This window comes from Hemiscyllium ocellatum, chromosome 10 (assembly GCF_020745735.1).
Source record: "Hemiscyllium ocellatum isolate sHemOce1 chromosome 10, sHemOce1.pat.X.cur, whole genome shotgun sequence".
NCBI classification, from domain to species: Eukaryota; Metazoa; Chordata; class Chondrichthyes; order Orectolobiformes; family Hemiscylliidae; genus Hemiscyllium; species Hemiscyllium ocellatum.
Window position 1 is genome coordinate 105786687 of NC_083410.1, and position 19229 is coordinate 105805915.

At 42.2% G+C, this 19229-nt stretch overlaps 1 protein-coding gene across 1 annotated transcript in view; it reads right to left on the bottom strand.

Moving 5' to 3' along the window:
- Window positions 1-2013: 2013 nt before the first annotated feature.
- The window catches only part of ankef1a (ankyrin repeat and EF-hand domain containing 1a), a 41604-nt gene continuing 24388 nt past the window's right edge, over window positions 2014-19229 (bottom strand). The window contains exons 4-9 of the mRNA XM_060831167.1: window positions 18957-19080; window positions 15787-16609; window positions 12046-12272; window positions 6262-6440; window positions 4634-4768; window positions 2014-2172 (exon numbers count right to left, since the gene is read on the bottom strand). Of these exons, the coding sequence (XP_060687150.1) occupies window positions 2014-2172; window positions 4634-4768; window positions 6262-6440; window positions 12046-12272; window positions 15787-16609; window positions 18957-19080 (1647 nt within the window). The remainder of the gene's footprint in view (window positions 2173-4633; window positions 4769-6261; window positions 6441-12045; window positions 12273-15786; window positions 16610-18956; window positions 19081-19229) is intronic.

Consider the following 19229-nt stretch of genomic DNA (forward strand, 5'->3'; position numbering starts at 1 on the left):
TTGGAATCTTTGCTTCTAGATAGCTTGTGGTTAGTCTTCAGATAATCTGTTTCTTTATCATTCTCAGTCATTCACTCACTACAACCAAAACTAAACAGTAAAGGGCACTCAACTGCCAGCAATGTAATATGATGTAATCTCAGCTTGAGATATCAAAAGATTCTGGTTTATCTAAGTAAGAAGCAGCAAGAATAAAGCCTATAGCCCAGATTTTGTTGTGTCATAGGTAGTCTTTCAATGCTCACTGTTATTTCAGGGAAAATCTGACATCAATGTCTGACTTCTATAGTTGCATAAACAAAAATCTGAGCATCTGAGCAAGATTGGCTGGAATCTATACAAATACCTCTATAATTGCATGAATATGTGGTGATCACCCACCTGTATTGCCTGCAGGCTGATGACAATTTTAGGGTCTATACAAAAAGGAGTATCTGAGCTGTCAACAGCATAATAAGTGAAAATAATTTCTGACTAACCATTTTATAAGTTTGCACTCTCATTCACTCAGAAGTATCATTGCCATAGTGGCTGCTTGGTTTTGCCAATGTCCCATACCTGACCTGAGGTGTCACCTTTATTCTGATAAACCCTGAAGTAATCTTGGGGCAGTGAGTACTCTTGGCACTTCCATTCTAAAGACTTAATAGCCATCTAGGTTTGTTCAATATATTTGCATAAGTTGTATGACCCGCTGATCTTTTACTTATAAATACTGTTTCAGATGTATTCTCTCTCTCATTAGATGCCTGAGGATGGAGCAGGGGTCTGAAAGCTTGTGGCTCCAAATAAGCCTGCTGGACTATAATCTGGTGTCATGTATGCTGCAAAGTTGTACTCTCTTTTATTCACTCTAATCCAGTGTGTTGTGGCATTCTCATTTCACTCCTTGTATAATGGCTTAAATGTAGTTTGTATTTCCTTTTTCTTTAATTTTCTATATTGTAATCTGAAAGATTGAAGAGTTATGCTTGCTGCTTTACCTGCTTGCAGTACTAAAGATCTCCTGTAGAGGATGCCACACTGGATTAGATCCTCATAGCAAATTTGGAATCACTGCTTCCAGATTCCAAAGTTAACTCGTTTGATTCAAAATCATCTCCATTGCAGTCTCTGATTCCAAATCTTGTTTTCATGTTCAACCTGGGCTGATCTTTCATCACAAAGTTTGGCTACTTTTATCTTTGGAGTATTAATTTTCCCATCTCGCCATCACTACCACGAAGAGACATAAACATGCTGTTCCTACCATTTTAAACACAATTTTTTTGGTTTTTCTGGCAGCCACTCCATCTCTTGTCTGGCCAGCACCACCTACCAATCTTGATGTCTCTCCTCTAGGTTTGCTTGGCTTCGCCTTTGAAACTCCCCTCCAGCTGAGGTTCCATCCTGAGCCCTAATGATTCTGACCAGCTTCCATTCACTACCATCCTCACAGCATGGGGAATGGGGATGTGTTATTTCACCTTCAGAGACAGAAGCAAGGTGAGGTCAACATTCAATGCTAGATTGGATCAATGTAATGATTGGGAGTGAGATGGCTGAATGTGATTAGGATTATGTCCTTTTATAGGGAGCAGCTAATAGTAGTTGGCTGGATGATTTGTCAGTTTCTGTGTTCTGATTTCTATGTAATTCTATGTTTTTCTGTGTCTATTTCTATGTGTCTCACCAGTCTATTGCTAAAAAATGAATTAAGCAAAACATTTCCTCATACTTCAAGAAACATGGTGCCCACAGTGCACTGTAAGAAAAATCAAAATAGAGAAATAAAGAAGTTTTGTGTTTAATTAATATATAATATCATTAACCAAAGCAGGATCACTTTTGATAAAACTGCTTACATCTTGCAGCCTTTCCCAATGAGACATTAAGAGTTACACAAGCCTATGTATAATAAGTATGTGAAAGCCATTGTAACAAAGAGCCATTCTGTTGTGTGTGTCTTTTATTCCTTCACATTCCTCTGATCAATGCAAGCATCCCAAATGTCTGCAGTGGCAAACGTCCTGCCTATTTGGAAGAGGAGTTATTTATTTCTTCCAATTTCTTTTTGATATTTCTCTTGAAAGGCATTAGGTAAGCATTAAAATCCACTTCATAGGTGAATTTCTCCCGGTTTTGTACTCTCCTTTGAATTAGCTCTTCGGTTGTTGGTGGGGTGGTCCATATCTGCAATGAAATGTAAAATTCTCTCAAACCATCAAAATTCAGATAGTATAGTGAAAATTGGCTGTTTCCATGCAGAGAAAAGTCACATTTGTGACCTTCTTATTCTTTATAGAAAAGAGAAACAAAAAGTACAAGTTGTGTTGAATTTACTTGTTTCTCTGATAGAGATCCATCATCAGGGACTTCGTTTGCAACATTTTGGTGGTGGGGGAGATGATGTGGAGTATGTCTTCATTTTGGTAAACTTCCTAATTCCCTGAATTCCTAATTCCCTAGAGTCATGAGGTCATATAAATGTACATCACGGAAATAGACCCTTCAGTCCAACTTGTCCATGCTGACTAGATATCCCAACCTAATCTAGTTCCACTTGCCAGCACCCAGCACAAATCCCTCCAAACCCTTCCTATTGAAATACTCACCAAGATGCCTTTTAAATGTTGCAATTGTACCAGCCTGCACCACTTCCTCTAGCAGCTCATTCCATACATGTACCACCCTCTGTCCCTTAGGTCTCTTTTATATCTTTCCCCTCTCACCCTAAACCTATGCCCTGTCGTTCAGGACTCCCCTACCCTAGGAAAACGACTTTGTCTATTTATCCTATCCATGCCCCTCATGATTTTATAAACCTCTATAGGGTCAGACCTCACCCTCTGACACTCCAGGGAAAACATCCCCAGCCTATTCAACCTGTCCCTGTAGCTCAAATCCTCCAACCCTGGCAACATTGTTGTAAATCGTTTTTGAACCCTTTCAAGTTTCACAATATCTTTCCAATAGGAAGGAGAGCAGAACTGCATGCAATATTCCAAAAGTGGCCAAACCAATGTCCTGTACAGCCATAACATGACCTTGCAACTCCTGTATTCAATACTCTGACCAATAAAGGAAAGCATACCAAATGCCTTCTTCACTATCCTATCTACCTGCAACTCCATTTGTTACATTCAGTTTAAATTACAGAACCACTTTGACTGAATAGGTTTTCAAGGCACATGATTCCGTTCCCATGATCTGTTTATGTTGTGGTACTGTTTGTACGACACTGCAATCCCGAGTATGCAAGATCTGTGCATGTAACACACAAAAGTTGGGAATGTGACCTCAAACAACTTGCATTTGCACCATTGTTGTGGAAGTGTAGATATCAGAAAATGATACTATATCTCTAACTCACATGATGTTGGGAAAGGGGTGGCATGGTGGCTCAGTGGTCAGTACTGCTGCCTCACCGTGCCAGGCACTGTGTTTGATTCCAGCCTTTGGTTACTGTCTGCATAGAGTTTGCACATTCTCTCTGTGCCTGCATGGGTTTCCTCCCGTTGCTCCAGTTTCTTCCCACAGTGCAAAGATGTGCAAGTTAGGGGGATTGACCATGCTAAATTACTCATAGTGACCAGGGTGAGGTCGGGGTGAACAATATTCAGGGAGTTTAATGCTGGATTGAAAGGAATGATCAAACATTAAAAAAACACATGAAAATTTACTTTGATATTGAATTAGTTTTGCATCATTAGAAGACGTCCAGAATGTGGAGTATTGGTGAATGCAGCAGTTGTGTGGCGATCAGGCTACTGATAGAAGTGAAATTAAGTGGTGTCCAACTCCAAGCTGAAGGAAAGCCAAGTTTATCAATTGGACAGGACATAGGGAAGGGAGGTCAGTAGAAGGACATTGGAGGTTGGGGTTCAGGTGGGAGGTTCAGTGGATCAGGATGTTGGAAGGTTGAAGATCAGTGGGGAGCTGGATAGGGTATTATTACCCAGGAGTTGGACACAGTTTTTAACCTACTAACATTTCCTAGATAACAATCCTGGTAAATAAGTCATATCTCTCCCAAGTTTTAAATATAAAGGGAAGTTGCAGTCCTGCTTCAGTTGCAGTCCGACTATAAGGGTGCTCTTTTATTAGAGGGGCAAAGAGAGATATACAAATGGTGGCTGTTTAACCTGAGGGTCACCACACCTCAGGCAAATGAGGAGGTTGTAAAGGAGAGCCCTACATGGTAACCCCAGCTGGTGCAGGAATTGAACCCATACTGTTGGTTTTACTCTGTCTGTATCACAAACCAACTGTCCAGCCAGCTGAGACTTAATAGATTTGAAAATATTTGTGCAGGGTCCCAGGAGGCTGGGGAATTGCTCATTACATGTCTGAACTTCCCGAACAATTCCAAGGACTCAGTGCTCTGGGACTTCCGAAGACTCTTAATGCATATCCTTAAACATGAATCTGAACATCTGGAAAATGGAAGATCTGGGCCATTGAGTTCCCATAGAACAGAATTTGACTTTACTTTTATTATGCCATTTCCATGCAATCTTCCTCTAGAATTCAGGCACCATGGCATGCTAACGTATTCTTAGGAAATTCATAGGAACCTTGCAAACTTTCAGACCTTTAGGTTATTTACAATTTGTTGCAGAGAAAATGCTTTTGCAGAGCATCCTGTACTTACAGTCTTTGGTACAAACGTAATGTCAATTTTCTTGGCAATACCACTGTTTAGCATTTCACTTTTCTTTGCTATGCTATCCTTGGGAAACTCTCTCTTTGGTGATTTCAATGCGTGAGGCTGAGTCGAAAACGGTGTCTGTTAAAATATAAATGCGTGAGAGTAAAAAGTGAGTATTTATTTCAAGTGGGATTTTATCAATCAAACTGCATCAAAGAGAATATGCATGCTCCAGAATTCATTTAAACATTAATTTTGCAACAATAAATCCACAGATTTAAAAAATGGATGTTTTTATATAAATATTTTCGGTCATGTTTTAACATCTTGGAACAAGTGGGACTTGACCTAGATCTTCTGACTCAGAGGTCAGGACACTACCATTATCCCAGAAGACCTCCTCCTTGTCCTAGAATTTCTGGATCACTGCAGTCCATGTGGTGTGGTTGCATTCAAATCATGAGGGGAAAGCCCCTGAAAATACACTCCCAAGATCAGGTGATAGAATATAGTGCTGACCTCAATGAATTCAACACATGCAATTCATTCGCATGACCTTTTGCCAAATTACTGTCCCTGACACTAAGAAAGAAATGTACCCTTGGATTATAGTTCAGTTTTTGATGGTGTTAATGGGCTCTATATTAGCAGGCATCTGGTGAAATGGCCATAAGGTTTTCTAGGCCAGTCTGTCCTAATGATGTTGAATAGTGGACAGCATGACATTTGAGTTGTGTAGGAATGTGTTTCTATGAGGCCCTGAGGCTGGAATACAGGGGATGGGCCTGCTACTGGATCACCAACCCAAAACAGTCCCACTTTGGCATCTTCCTGGAGGTGCCCCTTGAGAAGGCACAAAACAGAATCCCCTGACCCCTTGAGAGTGGCAAACTGGACTTTCAGAAGCTGGAAAGCCAGTCAGAAGCCTTCCTGCTTGCAAAGACTAGTAAATAATTGAGAAGGGGCTTTTCACAGTAAAGGCGCCCTCTCACCAACTTTCTTGATAGCATAGACTTTAAAAGTTCCAACGGTGAGGCTTCAAGTGTTGATGGTGATGATGGTTGATGTGGATGTGGTTGAGGGGGATGGGTGATCGGGTGTTTCCTCTGCTGGGTGGTCTTTAGTTACTGTTCAGGCAGGCAAAGCCCCTGGGTTTGCCTAGAATGCTGGCCCCTTATCTCTGGAAAGTTTCAGGCTTCTTTTTAGTTTTTCTTTTTATTTCTTAAATGAATCTCTTTCTCTTAATGAATCCGAATGAACCTGCAAAAGGTGGCAGGCTAAAATTCATTTCTCTTACAGTTTTTTCCACCACTGCACCCTCTTTCCAAATTTGGAATCTACTTCTACCCTACCTCTGACTAAGTAGAGGAATTAGATTTCCTGCGAGGTGTTGGGGGTGGGGGCGTCAGGAAAGGTGTCTGACAGCTGCCCCACAGTGATGTCACTGATGACGTGTCTAGGTCAGTGCTGGAAAGCCAGGATGAGCTCATGTTCCACTCTCAGGCAAGGAATGGAAGTCTAGCTCCACGGATGCCTGCACCCCATATTCACCAGCTCATAGAATAGGCTACATCTTCAAAGTAATTTATCAATACACCCTCAAGAACAAGAGACAGGAGGTGCTAGTTTACCATCATATCAGTTCCAGCTAGAGTTGCTTGAAGCTTTGAAGAAACCGAAGTGCCTCCTTTTGCACCTTTCCCACCTTTTTTGGGTTTCTCTTTCTTGGGAAGACTATCCAGTTTCTCCTTGACCACTTGAGTTATCCTTACGTCTGCATAGGCATTTGCAATATCCAACGCATTTTGCCCTAATTTAAATGGAACCAAAAAAAAATGGCTTTGGTGTCATGTTGTAAAATATACTACACAAAAGTAATCGTGTCATCAGCCAGTGTCAAACCAATTTCTCCATCAGTCTCAAACATAATTGAGCAAAAAAAGGCCCAGTCCATAGAAACATCTAAGATATAGAACAAAAAAATGCATATGTCTCTAATTTCTCAAGAAATCATAAATAATTTGACAGCCAAGCACTTTTGAAATGTATCTACTGCTTTACAGTAGGCAAACACAGCAGTTGAATTGTGTACAACAAGGTGATACAAATAGGCATTGGATAAACTGCTCACCAGTTTTTATTGGTATTCGTTGAGGGTGTAAATATTGACGGGAATATTGTAAGAACTCCCTTGTTTCTCTTCAACTATTGGCATGGGACGTCTTTTGTGTCCAATTGAGACTGCAGATGTTTTAATAATTTATTCAAAAGCATCAATTCTGACAGTGCAGAGTATCTGAGAAATTCCTACATACGGCAACATGGTGTGGTAGATGTGGTGAGCAGGAGCATCAAAAGATTGTGGTGAACAGAATTATTTGACTTTAATTTTACACTGAATGTTGCTTTAGAGAACCTAAAGAGAACTGAATTAAACACTGATGACATTCTTAAATTTATGGCCATGCGATAGGTGTTCCATTAACAAATGTACTGCACCAAAGAAACAGCTTCATTAGTCAATGCCAATCAAATTTCTCCAACGTAATTGAGCAAAAATACTGCAAACTTTAGAAACTTAAAAAAGATTGGATTAAAAAAAAGTGCATGAATATGCATAGCATTCACAAGGACATAAACACGACAAAAATGAAAAAGTTAAACCTTTTGAATCTCTTGACTCTCCCAGCTTACACTCAGGGACTCTCCATTTTTCAAATCTTCCAGTTATGTGCTCTATATGTGTTTAAATAAACCATTACATTTGCATTACATCTGCCTTCCCAATTCTCCTGACCCATGCTCTTCATTTAAAACATATTAAATTCTCCTGTAAATCCTATAATTTGGAATTCAGAATTTTTTAAACAAAATTTTAACAATGCTGAAGCACTGAAATATTGACCCCTGGGATGAACAGGTTGCTGCACAGAAGCTAAAATGTGAAAACCCCACCCAGATCCACCAGTTTGCTGCCCTGTTTAAAATCAGTGGCCTATTTTGGTCTGGGGGAATGAGGACATTTTCTGCCTAGCTCCCTATGTCTTGGGGCAGAGTTTTAAACAATTGACTATCATATACCCATTGGAACTGCTCTGCCTATGGTTTGTTGATAAGGATTTGGAGATTTCCGTTATAATGACACAAATGCAAATGTATGAAGGTTAAAAATGCATTGTTAAAAATTGTGTAACTGATGCGAATACAGCAAAGACTGGATTGTTATGTTAATATGTTTACCAAGGCATTATGAGCCAACCATCATGTGACCTGGACAGTATATGATTTCAGTACCATAACTAAAACTGTAAGAAACAGGAACAGAAGTAGGCCATTTGGCTCCTTGGACATGTTCACTATTTATTTCAGACCCAATAATATTTATTTGTACTGCAATTGAGTTGGAACAAATTTCTGATTGGAGGACAGGTCGTGCCCAGTAGTTTGTAGCTGGGATTTAAAAATTATAGTGTTTTCTTATAAAATTGGATCAAACGATAGTTTGGTCCTGTCTGTTGTGTAGTAACTCCAAGTCACTGCATGGTGCAATCGAATACAGGTAGGGTCAGACAGGCATGGGCAATTACAACACCAACACGACTACTTCCAGAGAATAGGCAGGGCTCAAACTCCCATCAGGTCAATACTTTTCATAGCACTGACTCACACCCATGGGTTTAGATTATGCATGGCACTGATGATTCTGAATTCAGGTTGGATGTGGGTGAGGAATGGAAGATCTCCAACATAAAGAGGAAGACTTTAATGTTGAGACATTATTGGACCAGGAGCCAGGTCAATGAGTACTGGGGTGAGAGGCAAATGGGGCTCACTGCAAACTAAGATATGCATAACCAATATGCTTTCCTTCTACCACTCTTCAGCCCATTGGCTCATCTGATCAAGATCCAATTGTATTCTGAGGTAAACTTCGTCGCTGTCCAGTATACCTCCAATTTGGTATCATCTGCAAACTGACTAACTATACCTCCGATGTTCACACCCAATTATTTATATAAATGATGAAAAGCAGTGGACCCAGCACCAATCCTTGTAGTACACCACTGGTCACAGGCCTCTAGTCTAAAAAGCAACCCTCCAACTTCTATCTTTGAGCCAGTTTCTGTATCCAAATGGCTAGTTCTCCCTGCATTCTACGTGATCTAACTTTGCTAACCAGTTGAATGCCTTTCTGAAGTTCATATTCATCACATCCATAGCTCAGCCCTCATTATATTCTATTCAGTCCTCGCCTTTCCAAATACATGTATATTCTCAGGATTCCCTCCAACAACTTACCCACCACCGATGTCAGTATCACCTGTCTATAGTTCCCTGGCTTTTCTTTACCACCTTTCTTAAATAGTGGCACCACGTTAGCCATCCTCCAGTCTTCCAACACCGGACCTGTGGTTATCGCTGATACAAATAACTCAGCAAGGGGTCAGCAATCACTTCCCTAGCTTCCCACAGAGTTCGAGAGTACACCTGATCAGGTCCTGGGGATTTACCCACTTTTATACGTTTTAACCTGACCAGCACCTCCTCTTCTGTAATTTGGACATTTTTCAAGATGTCACTATTTATTTCCCTATATTTTTCCATTTCCACAGCAAACACTAATGCAAAATACTATTTAAGTATCTCCCCCATCTCCTGCAGTTCCACACAAAGGCTGTCTTGCTGATCCTTGAGGGGCCCCATTCTCTCCCTCGTTAACTTTTTGTCCTTGATGTATTTGTAAAAACCCTTTAGATTCTTCTTAACCCTATTTGCCCAAGTTATCCCATGTCCCCTTTTGCCCTCCTGATCTCCCTCTTATGTATACTCCCCTACTGCATACTCTTCTAAGGATTCACTTGATCTCTGCTGTCTATACCTGACAGATGCTTCCTTGTTTTTCTTGACCAAAACCTCAGTTTCTCTAGTTACCCAGCATTCCCTATACCTACCATTGTCTCTGGACTCTCATTATCTCATTTTTGAAGGCTTCCAATTTTCCAGCTGTCCCTTTACCTACAAACATCTGCCCCCAATCAATTTTTGAGAGTTCTTGAATACCGTCAAAGTTGGCCGTCCTCCAGTTTAGAACATTAACTTTTAGATCAGGTCTATCCTTTTCCATCACTATCTTAAAATTAATAGAATTATGGTCACTGGCCCTAAAGGGCTTCCCCACTGACACCTCAGTCACTTACTTAGCCTTATTTCCCAAGAGTAGGCCAAGTTTTGCACCTTCTCTACCTTTTCATCTACATGTTGAATCAGAAGATTTTTTTGTACATACTTAACAAATTCCTCTCCATCCAAGCACTTAACACTATGCCAGTCAATGTTTGGACAATCCCCAACCATAACCAACCAATTATTCTTACAGATATCTGAGATCACCTTACAGATTTGTTTCTCAGTTTCCTTCTCACTATAGTACCTTGTAGCAGTTCCTCAGCCATGCATTCATCTGCACTATTCTCTTATACCTACCCTCACTGGCTCGCTCCAGGAATAATTACTGCCCTTGTGGAATTCCTTTTTAAATTCCTGCCTAACTTCCCATATTCTCTCCTCAGAATCTCATCCTTTTCTCTTCCTATGCATTAGTTCTGATGTGTACAGCAACCTTCTGCTGGTCCCTCTCCCCTTTGAGAATATTCTGCATCCTCTCCAGGAAGGCAGCACACCATTCTGCTATCTCACTGTCGGCCACAGAATCATCCGTCTGTGCCTCAAACTAGAGAGTTCCCTAACACAATCAATCACTTGGAATCTGACGTTATCCTCATTACATTAGAGCCAGTCCTGGAATCAGAAACCTGGTTGTCAGTGCTGAATTCCCCTGGAGGCCATCACCCCCTACATTTTCCAAAACTTGTTTAAGATGGGGATAGCCACAGGAGACTCCTGCATGACCTGCCTCCCTCTCCTATCTTTCCTGGAGGTCCCCTACCTACCTGACAGTATCTTCAGTTTATCTTCCTTCCTGCAAATGCCCCTAGCTTCTGTAAATTCCTCATGGCCTCTAAATGCCTCTCCAACTGATCCATACGATCTGATAGAATTTGCAACCAAACATACTTACTGCAAACATAATCATCAATAACATTGAAACTCTTTGTAATTTCCCACATCTGACAGGAAGAGCACCTCACTCTACTGAAGGCCATTTTTGCACCTTAATAACGTACAGACCTAGAAAATAGCACAGTGATACTGGTCTAAAAATACTGCTCCAGGTTAACTTAATATCTACGTTTTATATTTTTAAAGTTACACATCTCGATAAAGCATATAAGCAAAAGGGAACCTACTGTATTCAATGATTGGAGATTTACACAAAAAAAAGTCGGGTTTCACTTAAAAAAGCGACTTAACTGCTCCCGTCTGTGAGTTCACCCACATAGGCTTCTCCAAGGTCAACTTTGAATTGCACTGTTTGTTAATTTTTCTTAGATGACTCCAATGTCCAGAGATACTTCAGTAAGGTGTAGGATAAACCCTGTCAGTAAGTTGTAGGAGAGACCCTGTCAGTAAGGTGGAGGAGAGACCCTACTGACAATTTGTAAGGGAGACCCTGCTCACAAGGTGTAGGGTAAACCGTGTCAGTAAGGCGTAGGAGAGACTTTTCCATTCGGGTGTAGGTTAAACCCTTCTAACATTACACAGGAAATACATTGCCAATAAGGTGTAGGTGAGACCCTGCTAGTGAGATGCAGGAGAGACCTTGCCAGTAGGGTGTAGGGATCTTACTAGTAAGATGTAAGAGCGACTTTAGCAGTAAGATGTAGAGTGACCTTGTCAATAAGGTGCAGGAGAGATCACAGGATATCAGCAAGTAGAACAGTAATTTTAATATAGGCCATCACTGATGCACAGGCACACCAGCTATGGAACTTGTCAATAATATACATGCATGGTGATGTTAGCAGGGACCCTACCCTTACAAGTACTGTACTGGTTGGAAAGAGCTTTAGGGCACCTGAAGCTTTTGAGGACATTATGTAAGGACAAGCTTTTTTTTTGTCTTTATTTAATGAGCACAGATGAAGCTTGGGAATCACATCACTTGCAGCTGAGCCCATAATGCTGCAGGCACCACAAGACAGCATTGCTAGCTAAACACGTGCAAACAAAGCCTCTACCTTTTTGAAATATTAAGCATGTTCTCTTATTTTACTCATTTCCCTCTTGGATTCTTTTTAACATTCCGAAAGTATTAACTGGAAAATGTGGATCCACTGAATCAAATCTTTGATTTATTGTCATGGACGTGATGGAACGAAAGAAAGTGCTGAGAGATGCAAAGCTGGTCGCTGATTCACAATCACCTTACCCTTTCTAGTCAAGTCAAAATTCACCCCCCAATTCTTTTTACAGTAACTATTTTTCTTTCAATTTTGTCACCCACGCTAGCATACCTTTATTGTTCTCCATGTCAACACTAGCTCCATGGTTAATCAGATATGTTACACATTCCAATTTGCAGCTCTCTATTGCTCTCATTAAAGGTGTGGCTCCATTAATGGAAACTGCATTAACCGACGCACCAGCGTTCAGTAGCAATTCAACAATGCCCTGCTCTCCTGAATGGCAAGCATGGTGAAGAGGTGTCCACAGTAAATTATCATATGCGTTTACATTAGCCCTAGGAATACACAAAACATTACAACATAGCTGCATTATGATATCTAGTTTCTAGCAGAGCTGTTCACTACTTGTACGTGCTTAGTCTAAGTGGACATATTTAACTCAGTTAAAATGCTGGTTTAGGAAGATAATGTACAATATGACACCTCCTGAAAAGACCGTTGCTGTAGTAATTTACAAGGGGTTTCCTGATAAACCTTTGTAAAGAATGTGATGTAACCTTATATCTTATGTCTTACTACAACACAAATATTTCATCAGTCCTGAATTGTTTGACATTATTAAACAATCAAAATATATCAATGGCAAATAATACAAATCACTTCAGGAAATAATCAAAAACAAGTCCAAATCAGATTGAATCTCAAACTAATTCTGGCAACCAATGACAAGACTGAACATAAAACCTAAGTGAATTAACAAAATAGTACTGGGAGACATTAAGCCCCAACTCTCGCTCGGCAGAGGAACCTGCCAAACTTCAGTCGTGTTTATTTTGTGGCATTTCACTTGCAGTATGCTAATAGCCTGTCATGAAATGGGGAGCTCTGAGGAGGTTTTGATGCATGACAGTGTTATTCAAGGGGGCTGAAGTAGGATTAAGGCTCCTGATTTGCCTATGTTAATGGCCTAGGCCCTTTATCCAATATGGATAAAGAATGTCTTTCTCTTTGGCCCTTAACTCTATGGCCTCCAACACAGACTGCAGTGGAATTGTACATGAATAATATGGACGCTATGTTATAGATCTGTAGCACTTAAAGTACAGGTGCTATGGAGCCCAATTTATGGTTCCTCATCTCTTCTCTACTTGTCAGAAAGGATGCAAAGTACATCCACAATTATCTGCATCGCATCCAGATACTGTAGTCATATTAAGATTCATACAGAAAGAGCAATCAAGGATACAGATAATGCTCATTGCTGCCCTATTTGATGAAAGTAACAGCAAACTTTTATCATCTTTGCTTTTTCAAGAAATTTCAATGACTAAAATAAAAAGAACAACATCGACACAAAATGAATACTTGCTTTCAACATACTTTACCTGATTTCTGGTCCCCAGCTCAGGGTAAACAATAAAAGATAAAAATTAGGAGGCCTAGCTATCATAGACAGACCATGGGGGAAATTAAAGGAAAGTTAAGTCATCTGATTTCCTGGTGTCAGGTTCATGAACATGCTCTTGGTGGGCTCCCAGTATCGTTTCCACTGCTGGTGGCTCACTTGTCTTACTTTGCAGTGGGGAAGGAAAGTTACTGGGACTGTTTGCCTCGCACAGTACAAGAGGAAACAAAAAATCTAAATAAAAAACATTAGCTATAGATTCAACTGTACATATTGCAATCAATGAATAGTTTTATATATGATAGTCAATGAGTTATAGAGATGTACAGCATGGAAACAGACCCTTTGGTCCAACTCATCCATGCTGACCAGATATTCCGAAACTGATCCAGTCCCATTTGCCAGCATTTGGCCCATATCCCTCTAAATCTTTCTTATTCATGTCCCCATGCAGGTATTTTCTAAATATTGTAATTGTACTAGCCTCCATCACTTTCTCTAGCAGCTCTTTCCATACATGCACCACCTTCTGCAAGAAGGTCCCTTTTAAATCTTTCCCCTCTCACCTTAAGCCTATGCCCCCTAGTTTTGGACTCCTCTACCCTGGAAAAGAGACCTTGACTGTTCACCCTATTCATAGGATACATCTGTATTTTTCATATCTTTTCACAAATATTCTTTCCGTACATGTATGCATGGTAGTCCCTAGGAAGAAGGTGACTCTTGGTCTTGGAAAGACCCAGTGCGAGGAGTCTTAATATGTGTGTCAGTGTGTGTGAGCTGATCACCCAATCCACAGCATACCCATCTGGAATGCATTTGCAGGAACATTGCATAGGAAGTATTTGGATAAGTGCGTGAATAGGGAAGGTTTGGAGGGATATGGGCCAAGCACAAAAAGGTGGGACCAATTCATTTTGGGATTATGGTCAGCATGGATTGTTTGGACTGAAGGGTCTGATTCAATGCTGTATGACTCTATGGCTACAAGTAGGCCATCTCGCCTTTCGAGTAAAAAATGAGGTCCGCAGATGCTGGAGATCACAGTTGAAAATGTGTTGCTGGTTAAAGCACAGCAGGTCAGGCAGCATCCAAAGAATGGGAAATTCGACGTTTCGGGCATAAGCCCTTCATCAGGAATGAGGAGAGGGTGCCAGGCAGGTTAAGATAAAAGGTAGGGAGGAGGGACTTGGGGGAGGGGCGATGGAGATGTGATAGATGGAAGGAGGTCAAGGTGAGGGTGATAGGCCGGAGTGGGGTGGGGGCGGAGAGGTTAGGAAGAAGATTGCAGGTTAGGAGGGCGGTGCTGAGTTGAGGGAACCGACTGAGACAAGGTGGGGGGAGGGGAAATGAGGAAACTGGAGAAATCCGAGTTCATCCCTTGTGGTTGGAGGGTTCCCAGGCGGAAGATGAGTCCGTGTGGGATCAGTCGGTTCCGTAGGCAGGTGCTGAGGAAGGAGATGTGGCTGTGATAGCGAGTCTGTTTGAGAACGTGGCTGAAGAGTTTCTGTGCAGAGGAGATGACCTGGGGGGTGCAGTGAGAGAGAGACTCACTGAAATCCTTGTAGAGGGAGGAAGAGAGCTTCTTCAAGGAAGGCATCCTTGCAAGAGGATTCGCAGAAGGAAGGCATCCTTGCAAGAGGACTCGCTATCACAGCCACATCTCCTTCCTCAGCACCTGCCTACGGAACCGACTGATCCCACACGGACTCATCTTCCGCCTGGGAACCCTCCAACCACAAGGGATGAACTCGGATTTCTCCAGTTTCCTCATTTCCCCTCCCCCCACCTTGTCTCAGTCGGTTCCCTCAACTCAGCACCGCCCTCCTAACCTGCAATCCTCTTCCTGACCTCTCCGCCCCCACCCCACTCCGGCTTATCACCCTCACCTTGACCTCCTTCCACCTATCACATCTCCATCGCCCCTCCCCCAAGTCCCTCCTCCCTACCTTTTATCTTAACCTGCCTGGCACCCTCTCCTCATTCCTGATGAAGGGCTTATGCCCGAAACGTCGAATTTCCTATTCCTTGGATGCTGCCTGACCTGCTGTGCTTTAACCAGCAACACATTTTCATCTCGCCTTTCGAGCCTACTCAGCCACTCAGTCAGATCAAACCTGATCTGTAATCTGACTCCACATGCCTGGCTTTGCCCTCATCACTCTAATATCATTGGTGAACAAAAGTCTATCAATCTCAGATACAAAATTAACAAATTGACGGACCAATTGTCATTTGTGGAAGGATGTTCCAAACTTTTACGATCTCCTACTTGAACGTCGCTACAATTTGTGGGCCACAATCTAGTTTCTCTCAATTTGCCCATCTGTTCCCCTCAAAGGCTTGGTGAAATCAACCATCAAATTAAGTGTGCAGAAATACTGCTTCAATAAAATCAATGCCAGATTACTTTTAACAGCAGCTAGAAAAGGAGTCAGGCATACTTTGATTCGATGAGGTATTTGGCAAGTGCATAATTCCCTTCCGCACAGGCTGCCATAAGTGGAGTGGTAAAAAATTTGTCCTGCACATCAACTGGCACTCCCTGGATAAATGCTTTCTTTAATGATTGCATATCCTCCGCTCTCGCTGCATAGTTAATATTTGTGTAGACCTTTTCTGGTTTGTCCAAGTACCATGCAGAGTCATCTTGCAGAGGATGCTGGGGTGGATTATCACGACTGAATCGATTTCTATCCGTGAATGTCTTGTGGCTTTCGATCATAAACTCTGGTGGGCCCCCATCCTCCCGCCGAATCATATGTTCTTCAGGAAGGGTGCAAATCGGTATGGGTATCACGACTTTTCCCTTTTTCCCACGTTTTCCCTTCTTTCCCTTTTTCTTCTTGGGCTCATATGAAGACATAAGGAAAACCTTTTCGAGGTACTTTGTGCCTTTGAAGAACTCGTTGATATCGATGACTCCGGTCCGGCCCTTGTCATGGGCGGATATTAGGGCAGCTATTTCTTCTTCTGCCATTGGCGCGTTTTTCTCCATAAGGATGGCGGCAAAATCCTCCCTCGCCAAGGTGCCATCACCTCTGTCCACAGTGGCAAATAGATTCCGAAGTGCGAGCTCGTGATACATCGACCAGTCATAGAGCCGGATAGCCCAGGGTGCATTGGGATTTTTCACGTCGGGCTTGGCGTACTTGGTGAGGAGGCGCTCAACCTTGCGGAGTTCCTTCGACACAGCTTTATGACCGTTGGCTTTTGCGGCAGCTGTTGGGGTCTTTTGCTGCAGGTTTTTCATTTTGGGGTTGCTCCCTGAGGGGAAAGAAAGCCGAGAGATCAAATTAGAAAGGAATTGCAAGCTGTGCCCTGCTAAAAACTTAACAGCGTTTTCTTTTCGGTCAGTAAAGTAGGCTGAGCGGGCCATTTTCCATCTTGCAGGAGGACATTATGACGCTACTACTCCACCCCTGCGCACTTGGCTAACATACTGAGGGTCAATAATGTTCCTTCTTGACAATTCAGTCAGATGTGTTTGAGGAATTCACACCTGATGACACATATTGGAAACTCTGTAAATTGTAAATTTAAGGGCCCCTGCAGGATTTTCTAACCATCCTTAGCTGTGGCTGTATCAAAACCACTTTACTGCTGAGTGCCATCATCTGGCAGACCTTTTATCCTGCTCTAAAGGAGTCCTGTTGAAATCGAGATAGAGGGTCAATTTAAACCTTGATCATCAGGAACAGAGCGTGGGAGATGTTATGATAGGTGACTTACTGATCTGAAATTTGAACTGGAAATACCTCCTTACAGAGTCATAAGCATAGAAACAGATCCTTCGGTCCAACCACTCCATGTCAAACATTATCCCAAACTAAACGAGCCCCACCTGCTCGCACTTGGCTCAAATCCCTCCAAACCTTTCCTATTCATGTAGTTATCCAAATGTCTTTTAAACGTCGTAATTGTACCCACATCCACCACTTGCTGAGAAAGTTCATTTTCACGCAAACCACCCTCTCTGTAAAAACTTTTCCTCTTATTTCTGTTTTAAAACACACTCCTTTCACATTAAGAATGTGCTCTCTAGTCCTGAAATCCCCCATCCCAGAGAAAAGACATCTACCACGAACCCTATCTATACTCTGAATGATTTTATAAACCTCTATTTGCAGGATGGCAGAGAAAGAACAGAGATTGGGACTATTTGGACAGCTTTTTGGAAGAGTCAGCACAGACCCAATGGGTTGAACTGTGTTCACACCAGGCAGCATTCTCACCTTTGCCAATTCTGAAATTGCATTTGCATCTTAAAGTTGTGGCGAGCTATTGAAGCTGCTGCAGGGACCTGGTGGAGAGTGGCAGCAGAGGTCAAGGCAAGTGATATATTTTAGAACTTGGGAAGCTAACTTGGGATCTAGGAGAAACAAGAGAGCTCTTCTGTGCTCCAGAACCTCTCTTGTCCCAGCCCCTGCCAAACTGAAACTCCTCCCACCCCAACCCTGGTGCACTTATTGTAAGTCAGGGACAATTTCTTTGGATCTCTGGTGGGTGCCTGCTTCCTAACTCCTGTTCCTGCCTGCTTTAAAGTAATAGAATCATAGAGATGTACAGCACAGAAGCAGACCCTTCGGTCCATCCTGTCCATGCTGACCAGATATCCTAAATTAATCCAGTCCTATTTGCCAGCATTTGGCCCAAATCCCTCTCAACCTTTCCTATTCATATACTCAATCAGATGCTTTTTAAATGTAATTGTACCAGCCTCCACCACTTCATCTAGCAGATCATTCCATACAAGCACCACACTCTGCTTAAAAAAGTTGTCCTTAGATCCCTTTTAAATCTTTCCCCTTTCATCTTAAGCCTGTGGCCTCTAGTTTTGGACTCCCTTCCCCTATGGAAAAGACATTGATTATTTACCCTATCTATGCCTCTCATGATTTTATAAACCATCCTTCGGCCTCCAAGGCTCTAGAGAAAGTAGTCCCAGCCTATTCAGCTTCTCCCTATAGCTCAAACCCTCCAACCCTGGCAACATGTTGGGATTAGGAATACTCTGCCTGAGAAGTCAGGGGAAGCAGATTCCACAGTAACTCTCAAACTGGAAAGTAAATGAATACTTGAAGGAAGAAAGTTTTCAGCATCTGTGTGGCTAACTGCATAGCTTTTGAGCATGATGGACCAAATGGACACCCTTTGTGCCATTCTCTCTCTCTCTCTCTTTAAGCAATGGACCAATGCAGGCCTGCAAGCACGATATGCCCATGAAAGTCAGGCAGACCTTATAAGTCCAAAGAAATTGGGATTGGAATATGCCATTCTGTCCCCTGCTGCTGCAATGCGTTAGGATCATAGTTGAGCTGACATTCCTCACATCTATGTTCCTGCATTGTTCCTGCAACCTTTGGTTCCCCTGGAATTCAGTTTGGAGTTCAGGGCGTGTTGCACTTTCCTTGCGTATTAAGCGGGCTGAGTCAGACGGGTGATTGGCCTGGTTTCTAAAGGGGTGCATGGTTAAAACACCAATAGAGACTTCTGGATTTCCCAACAAGCCACTGGGTGTACACACACTGCATCAAAAAGTTAAGACTCCCCCATGAGAACAGATGAGTCTAGATTGTGCATTTCCCTCAGCTCAAGAGTTTCATTTCTGTACCTCTTTGTGCCAGGAACCTGGCAGTGTCAACAAAGCCGCCCAACGCTGCCAGATGTAAAGCTGAGTTTCCATCCAAATTGATAACATCAATGTCACAGTCATGAGCAACCAAGGCACGAATCACCTAAATAAAGACACACATGTAAGCAAGCAACATATCCACCCCCCCTAGCCTAACCCACATTTCCTATGGCTAATCCCCTTAACCTACACATCTTTGGACTGTCGGATGAAACCGGAACATCGGAAAAAACCCACACAGACACGGGGAGA